The sequence below is a fragment of the Rhinatrema bivittatum genome, chromosome 7 (assembly GCF_901001135.1).
Source record: "Rhinatrema bivittatum chromosome 7, aRhiBiv1.1, whole genome shotgun sequence".
NCBI classification, from domain to species: Eukaryota; Metazoa; Chordata; class Amphibia; order Gymnophiona; family Rhinatrematidae; genus Rhinatrema; species Rhinatrema bivittatum.
The window spans coordinates 118448372-118467719 of NC_042621.1; the positions used below are offsets into that span (position 1 = coordinate 118448372).

Consider the following 19348-nt stretch of genomic DNA (forward strand, 5'->3'; position numbering starts at 1 on the left):
ATAATATCACCACCCTACGCAACAGGGAATCACAATGAGTTATACAACCCTTATGTTTATCAGGTATACTATGTAAGCATTACTCTACTTAATAATTTTATCATACAGATATTCAATACATTGTTCTGTAAATACATGTAACTTTACATACAAAATGTCATCACAATGTCATATTAAACAATACATAACACAATATACATATACCATCACCTTAATAAATGTATGTTATAATGAATTTTTTATACAAATTGTCCGAACATGCCCTCAACCCTAACCCATTAATAACACATAATCACATTCACTCATCATTCATTCCACTAAAATTCTTAACTCCCATAAAATGTATCACTGCTCGCCCAGATGGTCTGTATTTACTCCAGAATCCCTCCCATTTATATATTCTCCAATTTCTTTATTCCACGGGTATTCATTCTATTCTCTCCGTTCCTGTGTTCCAAGCTTTGTCACCCCAACAAGGTTCCTTGTTTCACCCTCACCGGACTTCTTCAGGGGAAGTCTGTTATCACTTCTTAATACTGACCATACGCTTTTCTGTCATAAACCCATGGATTTATCCAAACATTTGAAAAAACTAACAGCAATCACCATAATACCAAAACATACTTTACTCAAATCAAACTACCGCATGTCCGTACCCAATGAAACTGCTTCTCATTAGTACCTGTAAATATAGGATAATTATATCCAAAAATATATCATGGCGACATCCAAAACTTCACGATCACAGACCTCATGCAAATTAAACTACATACCTGATCTCCCATGGCTCCACTAGCCCGGGCCCCATTGTATGAGCTCAAAAACACCTACCGGAAACCCGGCACTCAAAATCAGTCTTTATTTATTTATTTATTTCAGATTTTTATATACCAGTCTTCCTAAAAATATATCTATATAAATAAAAATGTTAAATAGTTTGGACAAAATCGCTAATCTCAGAAACCACTGAACCAATTGCTTTCAAATTTGGACACCACCTTCATTTCGCATATGGGAAGGTTCTTCTGTACTTACATTACAAATATGTCACACCTGTGACAGGTAAAATAGGTTTAAAGATTTTTCAGAAAACAGCGACATCTGCTGGACGTAAGCGCCATCTGTTACACCTTACACTAACACACGCTACACTAATCATTTCGCCAGTCCAGGTCCATGTTTCACTTCCATTTTAACACATTCACGCACTTTTTCGCTAGAAGATAACTATTTCCTTTACAGATAAAATACACCCACCACCCTCCTCACACCCCCCACACACATGCCAAATTTATTTACTTCCCAGGCTCTCAAACACACACACAACCTGACAGAAGTCCGGGAGGCTCCAGCGGGGGGCCAGGACCGGTCCGGGACACATCTCCTGCACTACGGCCGTCTGCTGCCAGCAATCAACATGGCGCCGACGGCCCTTTCCCTTACTATGCCACTCGGGGACACCAATGGCGGCAGTAGCCCATGTGACATAGTAAGGACGAGGGCCCCTCTGCGCCATTTTCAGGACTGGCAGCCGGCGGACCTTTGCCCTTACAATGTCAGAGGACCTACCGCTGCCATTGCTCCACCCCACTGACATAGTAAGGGCAAAGGGCCGTCGGAACCCGTTTCAGTGCTCGCAGCCGACGGACCAACACCGATACATCGCTCCTGGACCGCTCCTGAATGCCCGCTCCACCGACTGACATCTTTATCAGGTCTCGGGGGGGGGGGGGGGGGTCCTGGGGGGGGGTGGTAATGAATTTATTGCGAACATCTTGGGGAGGGGTCACGGGGGGGGGGGGGCAGGTTTCATTCATTCGCCAACTCGGGGGGGGGGGGGGCAGGGGGGTGGGCTACTGTTTTTCGCAGGGCTGGGGGAGGGGGGGCCAGGAGAGTGTGGGGTGGTTAGTTTAAGAGAGCGTTTCTCATAGGGTTGTTTTTTGGGGGAAGGGGGAGGTTCACACACAAATACATACACTAAACTTGCACGATCTCGGGAACGCACCAAAATAGCCCTCCCCAGACCACAAAACAAATTTGGGAGTGCAAATTTGGTTACGCACTCCCCTATTTGGCTACATAATGCGCACAGACGCCCAAGGACAGCCCACATGTAGCACCAACAATTTTAATTTCCCAGGTGTTGAGGGGGGCAGGAGGGTGGGGGGTTATTATTTGATTTAAAAGGTTGGGATTGGAGGGGGTGGGGAGTTCCCACAAATAGAAAGACAAAAGTTTTCTGATCTGAAGGGTAGGCAGTAGGTGGGAGGAGGTGACAGTGAGGGGGGAGGTGAGTGTGAGGGGAGAGAGTTGGAGTGGGGACAGGGGAGGGAAGGGGGGGGTGAGTGACCAAGGGGGAGGAGGATGAGTGACTGAGGTAAATGAGCTAGGGGGAGGGAGGGAAAAGAACCTGACTCTGCCACTGCAATGCTTGGCGGGGTACCACTAGTAACAAATATAACTACTTGATGTAATCCCACAAGAACATCTCAACATATCACAAATTTCTGTGTACTTATACTGCCGCGCCAAATACTAAGTACTGATATCACCAAAGAGTACCCGAACACCACTTTACCACCATTTCACTGCGCGAAGTAGTTTACAATGACGACCGCCGTCCTTTTGGGCTCCAATTCATCCAAGGCACCTCCATCGAATGAATACTTACCTGCGTTCTTTGACTTCTAAAACTCCATGGAACCAATCATAACACACCACATCAAGTTCCGCCTAATTCTCCACATATTGATTCCAACTGAAACTCACACGTCACATACCAATCTACCTCAGTCACCCTCTGCGTACATGCCCAGACCTCTACCTTCACGTACTACATTAACTCCTATTACATCATCACATAAACGTACTCCCTCATTTAACCTACAAGCCAGGTACTCTATTTCTCTCTCCTGATCCATCCCTCTATTTCTCAGTTACTGGACCCATTCACCTGATTCATAGAGGCACACCCACAGACGTGCAATCTGCCGTATCCCATTGAATATGCTCCAAACATCATTTTCTGCACTATTACATAATTATACACACTACTACCTTGCCCATGATATAAAAGGTGTCATAACTCAGAGCACTAATCTCTCAACCACATAACCATGCTTTTATAAATATTCATAAGCTTTCCTGTCTTATCACAGATGGATACCACACCTGACACTCACAACAAAACACCAACTAGGGGGCTCCCCACTTCGATAAAATGCTTCCCATTCAATACCTGTATTTAATCCCCATGGTTGGTAAGAACGCCACCAGAAAATACATTTCTCTTCTAGTTGCCATAACGCCCTTGTCACGTTCCCCTGAAAGCCTTTCCTTAATTGGGAGATGATAAAGAATTTTATATCCTCCACTTGATGTTCAGTTTCCCTCCAGTGAGTAACCAAAGGTGCTCCTTCCTTGGCGATACGCAAGTTACTTTTATGTTCTATAATCCTCTTTCGTATCTCTCATTTTTGTATGACCTATATATACCAACTTACATGGGCATACAACTTTCTGAGTGCTACATGAAAAATTACCCCTGATCTGAAAAGGGGTCTTCCCCCTCAAAGTATTCAAACTGACGAATATCCAACCAGTTATTACATACAACACACCCCTGACATCCCTCTTCAGTGACAGAAGGTTGACTGGACTGATGATGTCCTGATATTAAGGTATGTATGTTCATACCCTTCTTATATGCAAACACGGGTTTTTCACTACATCCAGGAATCCCATTAAGCATCGGCCAATGTTTCAAAATAATGTTTCTAATCTCCAAACTCCGGGACGAGTAAGGTATACAACATATTGTTCTATCTACTTTAGTACGTTCAGCTTTAATCAACAAATTTTCCCGATTAGCGTATAAACCTCGGTTAAACGCTTTCTTTAGACATCCCTTTGGATATCCAAGGTGAATACATTTAGACATAAGATCCTGCGCCTTCACCTTATATTCTGCTACTGTAGAACACACTCTTCGATATCGGAGAAACTGACTGATCGGGATGCTCTCACAGAGTCTTCTGGGATGATAACTATCAAAGTGAAGTATGGAATTTCTGTCAGTGGGTTTAACAAATATAGACGTTTCCAGCTTGTCCCCTACCCAGCGCACCACCATATCTAAAAATGTGATACATTTTCTGCTGGTTTGCACCGTGAATGTCAAATTCTCAAGTGAATTCATCCACTGAATAAAATGGTTAAGCTATTGATCAGATCCGCACTAAATCCAAAATAAATCATCGATGAACCTTTTCCACAACCCAATATTCTGAAAATCTAGAGCAGAATAGATGTCTCCTCAAACGCCATATATAGGCATGCAACAGACTGAGCCACTGGGGACCCCATAGGGATCCCCTTAATCTGTCTGTAATATTCATCTTGAAATGTGAAACAAATGAGGGATTTTTGAGTAAATACAGACCATCTGGGTGAGCGGTGATACATTTTATGGGGGTTAAGAATTTTAGTGGAATGAATGATCAGTGAATGTGATTGTGTGTTATTAATGGGTTAGGGTTGAGGGCATGTTCAGACAATTTGTATAAAAAATTCATTATAATATATATTTATTAAGGTGATGGTTTATGTATATTGTGATATGTATTGTTTAATATGACGTGATGACATATTGTATGTAAAGTTACATGTTGTATTTACAGAACAATGTATTTGAATACCTGTATGATAAAATTAAATAGAGTAATGCTTACAAAGTATACCTGATAAACATAAGGGTTGTATAACTATTTGTGATTTCCTGTTTCGTTGGGTGGTGTGAGTATTGGGGGATCTTTGATTTCTCTCAGAGTTTTGTACCAAATACCAGCCACACAAGTGGGGACTCCAATACTGAGGGTTGCATATGATAAGTTTATTTTTGCATGTCAGTAATAAATCATTGCAGCCTGTCCATATTGCCTAAGAATGGCAAACATTTGAAGGCGTTAATTAAATAAGCTTTGAAGAACTGCCTGTCCAAAATTGCTGTCTTAACAGAAAGCAGGCTCTGGTCAGTAATAAGAAGTGAAGGTATGGCTAGAAGACCACGTGGCAGCTTTACAGATATTTATGTAAGAAGAGTGCACACGTGCTAAAGAAGTTGCTGTAGCCCTAATCTGATGGGCCTTAGATAAGGACTCATTATTTGGAAATATACACCTTAAGTAGTTTGTATTTAATTTTTGGCTGACACACTGAATTTAGTTTTGAGAGGGGAGGGAAATTATTAAATATATAATGGAAACTGTAAAATGTATTTTCCATGGATAAGCAGGATAATAGCCACACAAGAGGGTTAAGTCATCTGAAGATGCAGAGATGTAAAACTCAGAGCTCACACAGCCACTTGCCCGTACAAGTCTCATCATGCTTTCTTTCTTTTGGATTTAACTAAGACATTTGTTTTTTCCACACTTAAGTTCCACATCAAAACTTGGCTGTAAAGATGTCCTAATTACTCTTAAAAAAAAATGTCTTTGACGGACTTCCATGATTGCTGTGGTAGATGTCTGGGCTCTTCTCCTGACGTATAAATTGCTCTTGTTGTATTCACATGTCCCTCAGGGCCAGAAGATCCAGGAACTACCGTATTTTTCACTCCATAAGACGCACCTAGGATTCAGAGGGGGGAAATTAAAAAAAAAAAAAAAAAAAAAAGTGCTAAACCGGCTCTGTCCCTGGGGGTCTGTGCGTCTTATGGAGCAAATTAGGGGAGTGCATAATTTCTTTTCTCCCCATTTTGTTTTTGGGTCTGGGGAGGGCCATTTCGGTCCACTCCCCAGATCAGAAAACTTTTATCTTTCTCCGGGCCCCAACCCTTTAAATTAACAGCCCCCACCCTCCTGACCCCCCCCCCCCCCCCCCAAGACCTGCCAAAAGTCCCTGGTGGTCCAGCGGGGGTCTAGGAGCGATCTCCTGGACTTTGGGGCAGGTCGGCCCCAGTGACATAGTAAGGGCAAAGGGCCGGCACCATTTTGATTACTGGCAGCCGATGGCCCAAGTCCAGGAGATCGCTCCTTGACCGTTCCTGGACCCCCGCTGGACCACCAGGGACTTTTGGCAGGTCTTGGGTAGTCAGGAGGGTGGGGTTGTTAGATTTTTAGTTTGTTTTTTTTTGTTTGTTTGTTTGTTTTTTATATTCGCTCCATAAGACGCACATACATTTTCCCCCCATTTTTGGGGGGAAAATGTATGTGCGTTTCCCCCCATTTTTGTGCATTTTCCCCCCATTTTTGGGGGGAAAATGCATTCTTCTGTAAAAAAGGTTTTTACATCTGCAAAGGGACATTTGCCCAAAATAAAAAGGGCAGCGCTCTCTTGTGCTCAGTCGTGACTTGGCACAATCATGGCACAAGCTCTCTTCCAGTAAAGGAGGTGGTAAGTCGGGGTCTGCAGTGCCAAAGGATACCGACACAGACAGCTCCCAGCTTTTGGTGCTGAAGGTTACTGGCATAGTGAAAGATGGAAAGTCCTCTGAGGTGCATGGCGCAGAAAGGAAATCAACACAGAAATTGTCATGGTTGGGGAGCACATCCTCTCAAGGAATGTAGCTAGCAGAAAAGAAGTTCCTTCATATCAACCACCTGAAATTGAGAGCAATTTTCAATGCTTTGAAAGTGTTCATTGCATGTTTGAAGAAGGTGATGGTAATTCAGGCAGACAACCGGGAGACAATATCAGTAAATAAGGGGCAGCACATTTTTACAGGCTTTGCCTGGAAGCCTCTAAAATTTTGAAATGGGCAATTTCCCATGGAAATCTTCTTGCTGTCTTGTCTTCCAGGAAACCAGAATCTGCTAGCGGGAAGCTTAAGTAGCCCGCCACAACCACACAAATGGCTGCTGCACAATTACATAGTACAGGAATGTTTTCAACGTTTGGGGCAACTTTTGCAATGTTCCTCACAGCAAAGTTCTCACATACTGTTCCAGGAAACCAGCAAGGGACAGATTGCCAGCGACTCCTTTCTCAGCTTGGAATCTAGGCCTTCTCTACGCATTTCCTGCAATTCCACTCATTTCAAGGACTGTTCAAAAACTGAGAAGAGAGGGAGGACAAAAGATTTTGATGGCCTCTTTTTTGGCCTCGTTATCCGTGGTTTCTCCGGCTCTGATGCCTAGCTGTTTAATCACCAAATAAGATTGCTGATATTGCCATCCCTCACCATGCATTGGTGTGGGAATCAACTACATCAAACATTGTCTTTGATTCTGACAACTTGGATGTTGAAAGCAACTAACTTCCTCTGTGTAGTTGCCTCCCGGAGTAAAGAAAATTCAAGGAAGTACTCCTCCAGAAGATGCTACAACTTTAAATGGAAAAGATTTAAAATCTGGTGTTCAAAATTCAGACGCGAGATCCCTTTTAAGTATCCTGTTTGTCTTGAACTTTAATATCTACTAAGTCTTTCCAACTCTGGTTTGAAAACAGACTCAGACTTCACCTTAGTGGCATTGCAGCGCACCAGGAAAATTCGGAAGGTGTTCCTATTTCTCATCAGTCTACAGCTGCCAAACTTTAAGAAAGGTCTCTCACATCTGAAAACTCTAATAAAAGATCCTCCTATTTCTTGGGATCTGAATGCAGGTCCTTGCTGAGCTCATGACATCACTGTTTGATCCCTTGGCAACAACACAACTAAAATTCCTTTCTTGGAAACTTTTTTTTGATAGCAATTACTTCACCTTGAAGCATAAGTGAATTGCAATCACTAGTCTGATAACTTTTCTTATATTCAGTTCTTACAGATCAGAGTAGTTTGAAAATATATCCTAAATCGCTCCTTGCTCCCAAGTCTTTTCAGACTTCATTTAATGCAATAAATTGTGTTGCCAACATTTATTTTCAAGACCATGCATCCATAAGGGTGAACAGGCTCTTCATATATTGGACTGTAGAAGAGTTTTGCTTTTCTATTTGCAGAGGTTGCAATCCCACAGAGTCCTCACAATTGTTCATTTCTTTTAATCCAGTCAAACGGGGTTTTCTGTTACAAAGCAAACTTACTGCTGGGATCTCTAATTGCTTCACTTTCTGCTACAGTCAGACAGGGCTACATCTTCAAAATAAAGTAAAAGCCCATCAGGTTAGGGCTACAGCAACTTCTTTAGCACATGTGTGCTCTGCTTCCATAAACAATATCTGAAAAGCTGCTACACGGTCTTCTAGCCATACCTTCACTTATTACTATCTAGAGACTTTGTGTCAAGACTGCAACTTTGGAGAGGCAGTTCTTCAAAGCCTATTTAAGTAACTTCTTCAACTGTTCACTATTCTTAGGCAATATGGATAGGCTGCAATGACATGCAAAAATAAATTTCTTTATATGCAACCCTTAGCATGGGAGTCCCCAGTTGTGCGGCTGATATTATTCTACTTGTCTATGGAGAAAGCAAAGCTACTTAACCTGTAACTGGGCTCTCTGTAGACAACAAGATAAATCAGCCACACAGACTCTCCTCCCTCCCTGTTAAGAGTTAAATCTTAGCTTGTTAGGAAGACTGAGGAGGCTTCTGCGGTAGACTGCTGCTCAGAAAGACCTAGATGTTTCTGAGCTCTGAGACCATTCCATCTCTGTGCTGTCGAATGACGTCACCTGCTCATGTGACTGCCTTATCCTGCTGTCCACGGACAATCCCTGTTACAGCCCAGCAAGTTACCTATATCTCTATTTTGCTAACAAAGAAACTTAAACCTAAGCCTTTCAATGGTGTCCCCTCAGACGGTACTGGCAGTTGTCACCTCTGCATTGCTCCCAGGCTGAGCTAGCCTAAAAACTGTCCTAGCAGCACTGGTTGACATTTATAAGAACATCTTCTGATGCTGAGGCACTGTAAGGGTTTTCCTGTTCATACTCCAGATCAGTCCAGACAAGTGGATTTTGCATCCCTACCAGCAGATGGAGGCAGAGAATAAAAACTTTTCAAGCACTGCTACTTAACTGAGAGTGCCACTTGCAGTCCCTCAGTATTTCTCTGTCTCTAGCACAGTGGTTCTCAACCGGTGTGTCGCCACACTTCCCGGTCCCCCGCTGACCCAGCAGCTCCCCGGTCCTCCTCCACCCAGGCTTAAAATGCTGTCAGCCCGGGCAGAACGCGGCAAATCAGGTGGCGTCAGCGGCACCGGCATGGTCTCTTCTTCCCGCCCCCTCCCCGCGGCCCGGAAGCGGAAGTGGTGAGCAGCAGGGTGCATGCACGGGGAGAAGAGACCATGCGAGTTTGGTCAGCATCGGCCCGAAGAACATAAGAGAGACATGGCCGGAGGAATGAGCAGCGCAGCTCAGAGAAAGAGGAAGAACGTCAACCCCCGCGGCCCATGGGGCTCCTTTCTCCACACGAGTGCTGAAAATGGAGGAGGTTAGGGTTGGGAGGAGGCTGCTGCTGCATCTAGTTCCGGGGAGGGAGGGAAGGAGAGAGAGTGAATGAGCAAGCAAGCATGCGTGTTTGAGATCCTATGTGTGTGTGTGAGATAGCATGTATGTGAATGATTGAGAGCCTGTATATGTGAAAGAGAGTATGTCTGTGATTGAGAGCCTGCCTGTGAGAGAGAGAGAGCATGAATGTAAGTTTACGATTGGGAACCTGTATGTGTAAGTTTGTGATTGAAAACCTGTTTGTGTGAAAGAGTATGTGTGTATGATTGAGATCCTTTGTGTGTGAGAGAGATCATGTGTATGTATGATTAAGAGCCTGTGTGTATAAGAGAGAGAACATGTGTGTCTCTGTGTGATTTGAGAGCTGGTTTAGGTGAGGGAGCATGTGAATATGTGATTGAGAGCCTGTATGTAAATGAGAGAGAGAGCATCTTTGTAAGCATGTGAATGAGAGTCTGTGTGAGAGAAAAAGACAGCATGTATGTGTGTGATTGAAAGCCTGTGTAAGTGTGAAAAGATAGACAATGTGTGTAAATGTGTAATTAAGAGCCTATATAAGTGAGAGAAAAAGCATGTGTATATGTGTAACTGAGAGCATGTGTGTATAGGTGTGTAATTGAGAGCCGGTGTGAGAGAGAGAGCGCTGGTATGTGACAGAGAGGAGAAAGTTCCAAGCAAACCACCCCCCCTCCTGCTAATTCAAAACAATCTCAGGAGACCTGGATATCAAACGTTCCCAGGTATGCAGAGCAAAAACATTTTTGTATCCTTACTTTTCATTACTGGGTCTTTGTCTGCTATTTTTTGCGGATTTCAGACAACGGAGTCTTGTTGCGGAAGGTGCCTTCCTTTTACCCAACGTCTTGTTGGCCTTTATCTTAGCCAGACAGTGGAATTGCTGGGCTTTCCGCATCTTATGTCTGAGTCACCCCATGCTAGGGAGCTTTACCTTATGGATGTACGTCAGGTCCTATTGTGGTATCTCAAGGTGACACATGACTTTTGGAGGTCGGACCATCTTTGTTTTGTTCAGTGGATCAAAGAAAGGTTGCAAGATGGTTTAAGGAGGCAGTTGGTTCGGCCTATATCTGTAAAGGTCGGTCAGTCCAAGAGGGGTTGTGAGCGCATTCTACTAGGGCGCAGGCAGCCTCCTGGGCGGAGTGTCAATTGGTTTCTCCACAGGAGATTTGTCAAGCAGCGACTTGGCCCTCTTTGCACACTTTTACTAAATATTACCGTTTGTTTTAGGGCCCCGGAAGAAGCCACATTTGGTGAAAGTGTGCTGCGTGTGGCTCTTTCAGGTTCTCTCCCAGTGTAGAGGGGCTTGGGTACATCCCACTTGTCTGGACTGATCTGGGGTAGGAGCAGGAAAGGAAAACTGGTTCTTACCTGCTAATTTTAATTCCTGGAATATCACAGATCAGTCCAGACTCCCATCCCCTTATTATGGCGAAAGGCTTTCCCCGCTTCTGGATGCTGCTGATGATGCAGATTTTGAATGAGTGCTGCAGAATTTGAGCAAGATTGTATATAGTTTTAAACTAACTGGAGACTCGAAGTCTTTTCATTTCCCTAAGTTGAGGGTTCAGTTTTGTTGGGGGTTCCAACTTATTCCTCAGCTCGTTCTAGAGGGACAAATCCTTAGTTTGGGAAGTAGTCATCCTGGCTTAGGTACAGGTCAGTACTGAGGGACTGCAGGTGGCACTCTCGATTAACTAGCTGTGCTTGAAACATTTTTATTCTGTCTCCATCTGCTGGTAGGGATAAAAAATCCACTTGTCTGGACTGTGGTATTCCAGGAATGAAAATTAGCAGGTTAAGAACCAATTTTCCTTTACAGCACTTACAGGTCTATCCAGTAAAGTGCGGCCGCGTTTACCCCGCTCCTAACCCGCGTTCTACTCACTTTCCGGCTGCGTTAGCCCTTCCTGCGATCCACAACCCCCTTTAACCTACCCTTACCACGTCCTAAAATCCCCGGGCAACCCCTTCCGCACGCGGCATGTATATTGCATGCAAACGAGCGAATTAGCTATTCCCTAGCATCCAGTAACCCGCGCCCCGACTATCGCTATTTTACCCTGCCGTTTTGCCGCGCGTTTAACCTGCAAACTTACCACCTACCCTGACCCCTGCGTTAGAGGCAGGGGTAAGGGTAGGCGGCAAGCTTTCCCCCAGCCCCCACTCACCTGCCCTGGCCGCGTCCATGGATGCTGGTCTCCGGGGCAGCCCCAGTCCTCTCTCCTCCTCCCGAAGCAAAAAAAAAGCGAAAAAAAAAAAAATTGCAAGAGAGAGAGGGGAGAGGACGGGCAATCCTACACTCGGCGACTTACTTTTGCAGCTCCCCTCTGGACATCGTGGCTTCCCCCCGTGCCAGTCCCCTCTCCCCTCCTCCCGAAGCAGGGTGCGAAAAGCAGCCTTGCTCCGGGAGGAGGGAAGAAGGGACTGGCAGTGTGAAGCGGCGAAGTGACTTACTTTTTGCAGCCCCTCTGGACATCGGACGACCACTCCTGCCTCCAGCTGCTCGCGAAGATGGACGCCTGCACAGCCGCTGAAGACGTGACGTCACGACGTTTGGCGTCACGTCTTCAGCGGCCGTGCAGGAGTCCATCGCTTTACACTGCCAGTCCCTTCTTCCCTCCTCCCGGAGCAAGGCTGCTTTTTGCACCCTGCTTCGGGAGGAGGGAAGAAGGGACTGGCAGTGTAAAGCGACCTCTCCTGGCAATCCCGACTTCCTGGTATCTGTCATTTCAAATGACATTTGAATTGACAGATACCAGCGTGGCCGTGAAGCGTTAGGCCCGCGCACCCAGGATACTGTATAGGCGCTCTATCCAGTAAAATGGGTTGTGTGGGCCTAACGCTTCACGGACGCTTCTTAGACGCAGCTTGCATTTGCAAGCTATTTACATACAGGATCGAGCGGTAGGTGAGCTGCACTGTGCGTGCGGCAACCGCGGGTGCGCCGGGCACTAACGCAGCTCTTCCTACCGCTCGTTACTGGATAGTTTCTTCCCTTTTAGTTTCCTTTTCAGTCCTGGTCATCTTGGCAGTATTTCTCCAGCTGAAGAACACAGATTGCAGCTTCCTTTCCCATCTGGGCAGGCCTATAGGAGTTGGTACTGAGTGTAGTCGGGGTCTTCCTTCCTCTGAAGGGCTACAGATGCTTTCCCCTACAGCAGGAATAGGAATTGGGTCTGGAAATCTGTATCCTGTAAGATTAAAGCATTTTTCTGCGAGTCAGGAGTGCAAATGTGGCACTGTAATTGACTTCTGTTACCATCCAGGTGTAATTTTCTCCTCCCCTCTTGCCTTTGGAAACTGTTGTACAGATCAGTGGTTAAAAGTTGGTATCCAGAATTGCTGCCCCTTCAGCATATATTTTTGCAGTGTATTTCTGATGCACATATCAGGAAGGGACATGCTCTATAATCATGATTTTTTAAAATATTTTCAGGAATAAGCGGAGGGCCTGGATTGTGAACCGTGGCTTAGTAGGCCACAAATAGTGGAGAGGACGTTGAAACCACATGTTCTTCATTTGGCTAAAGTGTCATTTTACAAATTGAAGATGCTGAAACCTTTAAAGTTTCTATTGCCAACAGAATTGTTTAGATCTGTGCTATAAACCTTAGTCTTGGGGCATCTTGATTACTATAGTAACCTCTGTGCGGGCCTTCCAGATAAATTGATAGATGTTTTGCAGCTCATGCAACATGCTGCTGCTTTGCTTATGGGGTTAACAAGGTGGGATCACGTTATGCTAGTTTTATGGGAGATGCATTGGCTTCCAAATCATTGGAAGCCCAGATTTAAATTGTTGATATTAACACATAGACTTTTGAATGCTGAATAATTTGTTCTGTAAGAAATAAAATTGAATTGTATTTTCCACCATGGTAGTTACAGTTGGCTGGAATGAGGCTACTACAGGTGCCCGGAGAAGTGCAGGAGAAGACACGAGGCAGGGCTTTTTCATTTGCATCTCCAGCATTGCAGAATTCATTGCCAATGCAGCTTAGATCATTAAAGAATGATCTAAAAATTTTCAGGAGGCATATTAAGACCATGTGTTTGTTTTTGTTTTTTTAAAAGAGGCTTTTGAGTAATGACTTTGCTTTTATGATTGTTCCTTTGTGCTCTGCAGTGAACATTTTTTTTTTTTTTTGGAAGCTGCAGAATACAATGTTTTTAAAATAGAGGATGTCAGATGGTGAGATTAAAGTCACTCTGAAGTGGTGTCTATTGTGTATTTAATACCTCAAGTAAGAATACATGTTTTTCATACCTAGATTCTAGCTCATCTGAGTCGTCCACTATTCCTAAATCTGCTGTGAAGGCAACACCAGCAAAGGCTGCAGCCAAACCAGCTTCTGTCAAACCCACCCAGGTGAAAAAAGCCTCTACTTCCTCTGACAGTTCAGGTATGGCACACGTGATTTTTGTATATTCGCCTTCCGTTTTAAATCTGGTAGGGAGTTACTGCAAAGAGCAGCCTGGAAAAAATGGTCAGTGTTGGCAGGGCTCTGTGCTTTCTCAACATTGGTAGGAATTTGCTTCAGATATTTATCTGAAGCAATGGTAAGTTTTTGGGAACTTGCCAGGTTCTTGTGGCCTGGATTGGCCACTGTTGGAAACAGGATGCTGGGCTTGATGGACCCTTGGTCTGACCCAGTATGGCATGATCTTATGTTCTTATCACATAGCACTGTGGAGTTGTTTTGGGGTTTTTTTGTTTTGTTTTGTTTTTAATCTTCTTTTTTGCAAAGGGCTTACAATCTAAATTTGTACCTGAGGCAAAGAAAGGTAAAGTGACTTGCCCAAGGTCATAAGGAGCCGGCAGTGGGATGTGAACCCTGCTCTCCCTGATTCGTAGCACACTGCTCTAACCACTGGGTTACTCCTTCACTGCTGGAGTGGCTGATGCCACACCTCCCATCCAGTGTATAGTTGTCATGCTGCACTGTTGTCAGACTGTTGCAGAAGTCTTCATCTGCATGTTTCCTGCTACTGGGCATTGCCATCCTGCATTAGGTTGTCTGACATACCTCATGCTAGATTAATTCATGGTCCTATCCCTATCGTGTGTGTGTGTGTGTGTGTGTGTGTATATTTAATATATATATTTATATAACCACAGGTATATATAGAGTTGGCAGTATATAACAAGAATTGTGTTCTATAGGAACAAACACTAAAACAAAATAGAGAACATTCAAATAAAACCAATCTTTTTGTATAAACATTTTTCCTTTATTCTTTATAATAAGATTTGGGATCAGTTAAATTTAATATGGATGAAAAAGCCAGTTCATACCACTGTCGCTGTGGTTATCTGTCATATCATTTTATAGCGCTGCTACATACTCACATTGAAATGTTAGTCATCGCTGGCCAAAAAAAAAAAATCCCTGTAAAAGAAACTGATACAACTGAAATGTGGCAGCTATGATATGAGGCAAGCTTTCTCAAAAAGCCTGTCTAACCAGCTTCTGTTAACTACAGAGGCAAACCTTGCCTAACATGTTGCAATAGGATTGTCAAACTGTTAAATAAGGACAGTAATTTGGAAAAGTGAGGTGAATATTTAAATAAAATAGTGCAAATCCCCCAATAAAGGCCTATGTTTCATCCCTAATGGGGCTTCTGCAGGAGGACAAAATAAGATGAAAAAACGCAAACATTTGTCTGCTGACATAAAAATAGCTTAGTCCTAAGACGGTAATCATTTTTTGATTGCTAGAGCTGTACCAGCATGTTGCTATGGTTACTACCCCAAACCAAATGTGCCTGATACTTCACTTTAGATGCATATCCAGCATAGCTCTCTGCTTCAACGGCAGGGGAGAAGAAAAACAACCAATAAGGGCTGTATAACATAGTCTGGGTTAAAACAAATAAGCATGGGTGTAGCTTGCTTATTGCGGCGGTTACTACCCCTACTACCCCCTAACTAATCAAGCTTGATATTTCACTTGGATGCAGCTCCATCACTGCTCTCTACATTAATGGTGGGGGAGGAAGGGAAATAGAACCAAGAGCTAAAAGAAACAGATAAGTATGAGAGAAAAAATGTGTGAAGCTTGCTGGGCAGACTGGATGGGCCGTTTGGTCTTCTTCTGCCGTCATTTCTATGTTTCTATGTATCAGCATTAACAGCACAAATTTGTCTGTTGGCTATCACTGCAAAGCTCAAAGAAGTTCTGCTGTCCAAAAAAATTTTCCTCATTAGCTTAATCAAACAGTGCTATCAATGTCCTGCTTCTGATAATGTAACCCAAGTTTAGCTGTCTCCAGGCTGTAAAGCTGTCAACATTTTGCTCTTGGCATTGTACCCGATCCATCCAATAATTTCTTATCATGAAAGTTCTACTTTTAATCTTGGTTTTTCTCGTATTCATGTTATTTGGGTGTTCTCTATTTTATTTTGTGGTGTATGGGTGTGTGTATTTTATATAGATATAACTATGTTTGTGCCCTCTGATATAGCATGCATTCATTCATCATTTATTCTGTGTATATTTTTTTTATATTATGCTTGGTTAGCTGCTAATGATGCCACTTAGCCACATACATTTGTCACTCCACATTGTTGGATAACTCTTGCAGAGTTCACCATATGCCAGTGACTCACAATATCCTGCCACTGGCTTGGTATGTGGCTGTTCCTTGTGTGTTTGATGGGTTAGAATACGCAAAGTTCATTTCACTGGCCTTTGGTGCTAGAGAGATTTGAGTGGTTGTGTTGTGAATAAATAGTGAAGTAGAGCTGCATGTTTGCATGATATGGACCAGCAACCATTGCATTCAGTCATTTCTTTTGTTTGTACAGATACCTTCTTGCAAACACTTGTGTTCAGGACAAAAACATCCAGTCTCAATGCTGCTTGCAGCACACAGGTTCCAGTTGCACAACCTATTAACAAAAAAAAAAACCCAAACCAAAAAATTTTTTTTTATTAAGTATTTCAAAAACAAATACAGCAAATATATAGAATGCACAACTTGTTTTTATAAGAGGCTGACTTTGTTGTGCAATGTCTTCTAGTCATTGATATATTTTTTTTCTACTCCTATCTCTGCCAGAGTCAGACAGTTCTGAAGATGAGACCCCTGCAAAGGCTGCAGCTAAACCTGCAGCCAAACCCCTGCCAGCTGCGGCGAAGAAGTCTCCAGGTGCCGTCAAGAAAGCGGAGAGCAGCTCAGACTCGGACAGCAGCTCCAGTGACTCTGAGGAAGAGAGAGAGGCTGCTCCAGCAAAGCCAGCAGTGAAAGTGGCTCTGACCAAAACTGCCCCAGGCACTCAAGCCCAGGGCAAGAAAACCCCAGCACCCAAGGACAGCAGCTCTGAAACAGAGAGCTCTAGTAGTGATGAGGAAGAGAGGAAAAACCCAGCAGCAAAGCAAGCACCACCTGCAGGCAAGTCTCCAGGCACAGCTGCTGCCAAACCAGCCACAAAGCAAGCAGTGGGGCTGGCTTCCACCAAATCGGCTGTGGTAAAGAAGGCAGCAGCTGGTGGCAGCAGCAGCTCCTCTTCGGAGAGCTCCAGTGAGGAAGAGGAGGTGCCTAAACAAGCAAGTACCACCAAGGTGGTGAAGTCCGCTCTGGCAAAAAAAGCCAAAAGCAGCGGTTCAGACAGCAGCTCAGCTTCAGATGCTAAGAAACCAGCAGCAAAGAAGCAAGCGGTGTCCGTGCCGGCTCCTAAAAGACCTCTCCCCACAGCAGCCCAGAAGCAGGTGGCAGCGAAAGCAAGCGGTGGCGCTAGCAGCAGTGAAAGCAGCTCTGACGACTCGGACACTAAGGAACCAGCAGCAAAGAAACTGGCCGTGTCTGTGAAAACACTAGCGAACACGCCAGCTGGGAAACAGGCGGCAGCAGCAAGCAGCAGCAGCTCTGATAGCTCTGATTCAGGAGCAGACAATGCAAAAAAAACAAAGCAAAGCACCCCCAAAATGAAAAATTCCGTAGTCAAAGGAGCGGGAAAGGCTGTAGCTGAAACGCCTGCAAAGAGCACCTCGTCCGGCAAGCAGGAGCAAGTGAACGGTGAGACCTGTTCGTCTGCTTGGTCTACCGCTGTGCTGGGGGTGGGGAGGGGGGGGTCATCTTAATCTGAAGGTGCTTCCATCTGTAAGCCATCCCATATGGGAAGGTGTCATCAGAATGCAGTTTTACCCCTGTGAAACCCGCAGAGCACGTCTTAGTGTGTCCTGTGAGAAAACCATGTTTGTTCTAGTTCATCTTCAGTTAATATTGTTAAGGCAAGGTTTTAGGATGAGTATGTTATCTTATTCTTTGACTTTTTTATTCTACAATTTCCTGAGCATACTCGGATCAGTCCAGACAAGTGGGTTTATTCGTCCCTCCCAGCAGATGGCGGCAGAGGACAAAACTTTGGGCACTCCCACATATCTGAGTGCCACCTGCAGTCTTCTCAGTATTTCTCTGCCTCCAGCAGTCGAGACCTGCAGTCTCGACTGATCTGGTGTTTGGAAGATTTCTGCTCCGCAAAGTGCCAGGTTCCTCCCTCAGGCTGAGCTGGGCGAATGGGGGTGGGGTTGGATATCTCTGGCAGGTTTTAGCCCGCGACCCTGGGACCACTGATAAACAGGGGACTGTTTATCTCCCATTGCACGTAGTGTGGGGGGGGGGGGAGGGGAGGGTGCTTCGGGCAAGCCTTCAAAGTGGAAGTCTTCGCGGTCAGCACGGACTGTGGGAGTGTCTCAGGCCTGTGGTCCTTTCCCCGTGGGTGGGAAGTTGGTAAAGGGGGCTCAATCCTGGGGCTCTGAAGACTTCCCCCCTCCCCCCCCTTATCTCCCGCGGTCCAGCAGTATGCAGAGGGGGCATCTGGGCTGGATCTGGTGCTCCGAGCAGCGGTCTGTGCCAGTCCGATGCAGAAGCCGCAGGAACAGTCTTCCGCAGGGACGCTGTCGCCACTCCAGGTGGCCCGCCTCGAGACGGGGTTTTGTATGTGGCTGCCTTATATGACCTCATACAGACCACAGTGTGTAGCATGGTTTCGGTGGTGGCGTCAACATGACTGTTGTGGCTGCGCAATTGGTCTGCGGATCTCTCGTCCAAGACGCAACTGTGTAACCTTCCCTTTAAGGGCAAACGTTTGTTCGGGGAGGACCTCGATCAGCTCATGAAGTCTCTGGGAGAGACCAGGGGCAACAGACTGCCGGAGGATAAGAAGGTGGCGCGGAAGCCCTTTTCCTCTTGACCCTGTTTCTGAGAGGCGAGATATTTTTGCTCTGGCTGGTCCGCTGGATCTTCAACGTCACGACAGCCCTCAGGGAGACAGCAGTCCTTTCAAGGTCCCGGAAAGCCTTCTAGAGGCGGATTCATCCAGGGAACGGGCAGACTCAAGTCTTCTCAATGAAGTCAGGCAGGTTTGCTCCTCAGATTTTGCAATCGGGGGTAGACTGTCCCGGTTTTACGAGTGGACCAAGATCACCTCCGACCAGTGGGTGCTAGAGGTAGTCAGGGAAGGCTACACCTTAGAGTTTTCTCGCCCTCTCAGGTCGGCCTTTCTGGAGTCGCGCTCTTTCCCAAAGCAAAAGAGCGGCCATCGAGGGGACCCTCCAAAGGTTATTAAATCTGGAAGCTGTGGTCCTGGTTCCGGTTTTGGAGCAAGGGCAAGGAAGGTACTCCGATTATTTCACGGTGCCAAAGGAGGGCACCTTTTGACCCATCCTGGATCGCCAAAAGGTCAACTGGAGTTTGAAGGTGGTACGTTTTCAGATGGAGATATTACGCACCGTGATAGCTGTGGTCCGAAAAGGAGAGGGGTTTTTTGGCTTTTCTGGATCTCACCAAGGCCTATCTGCATATCCCCATTTGACAAGACCACAAGAGGTTTCTCAGTTTCAAGGTGCTGGGTCAGCTTTTCAAATTCGGGCCCTTCCCTTCAGCCTTGCCACGGCTCCTCGTACCTTCATGAAAACGATGGTGGTCGTA

At 45.2% G+C, this 19348-nt stretch overlaps 1 protein-coding gene across 2 annotated transcripts in view; it reads left to right on the forward strand.

Moving 5' to 3' along the window:
• Nucleotides 1-19348, forward strand: part of NOLC1 (nucleolar and coiled-body phosphoprotein 1) — a 99176-nt gene that overhangs the window by 46668 nt on the left and 33160 nt on the right. For both annotated transcript variants that reach the window (XM_029609010.1, XM_029609009.1), the window contains exons 8-9: nucleotides 13684-13815; nucleotides 16478-17434. In XM_029609010.1, coding sequence (XP_029464870.1) covers nucleotides 13684-13815; nucleotides 16478-17434 — 1089 coding nt within the window. The remainder of the gene's footprint in view (nucleotides 1-13683; nucleotides 13816-16477; nucleotides 17435-19348) is intronic.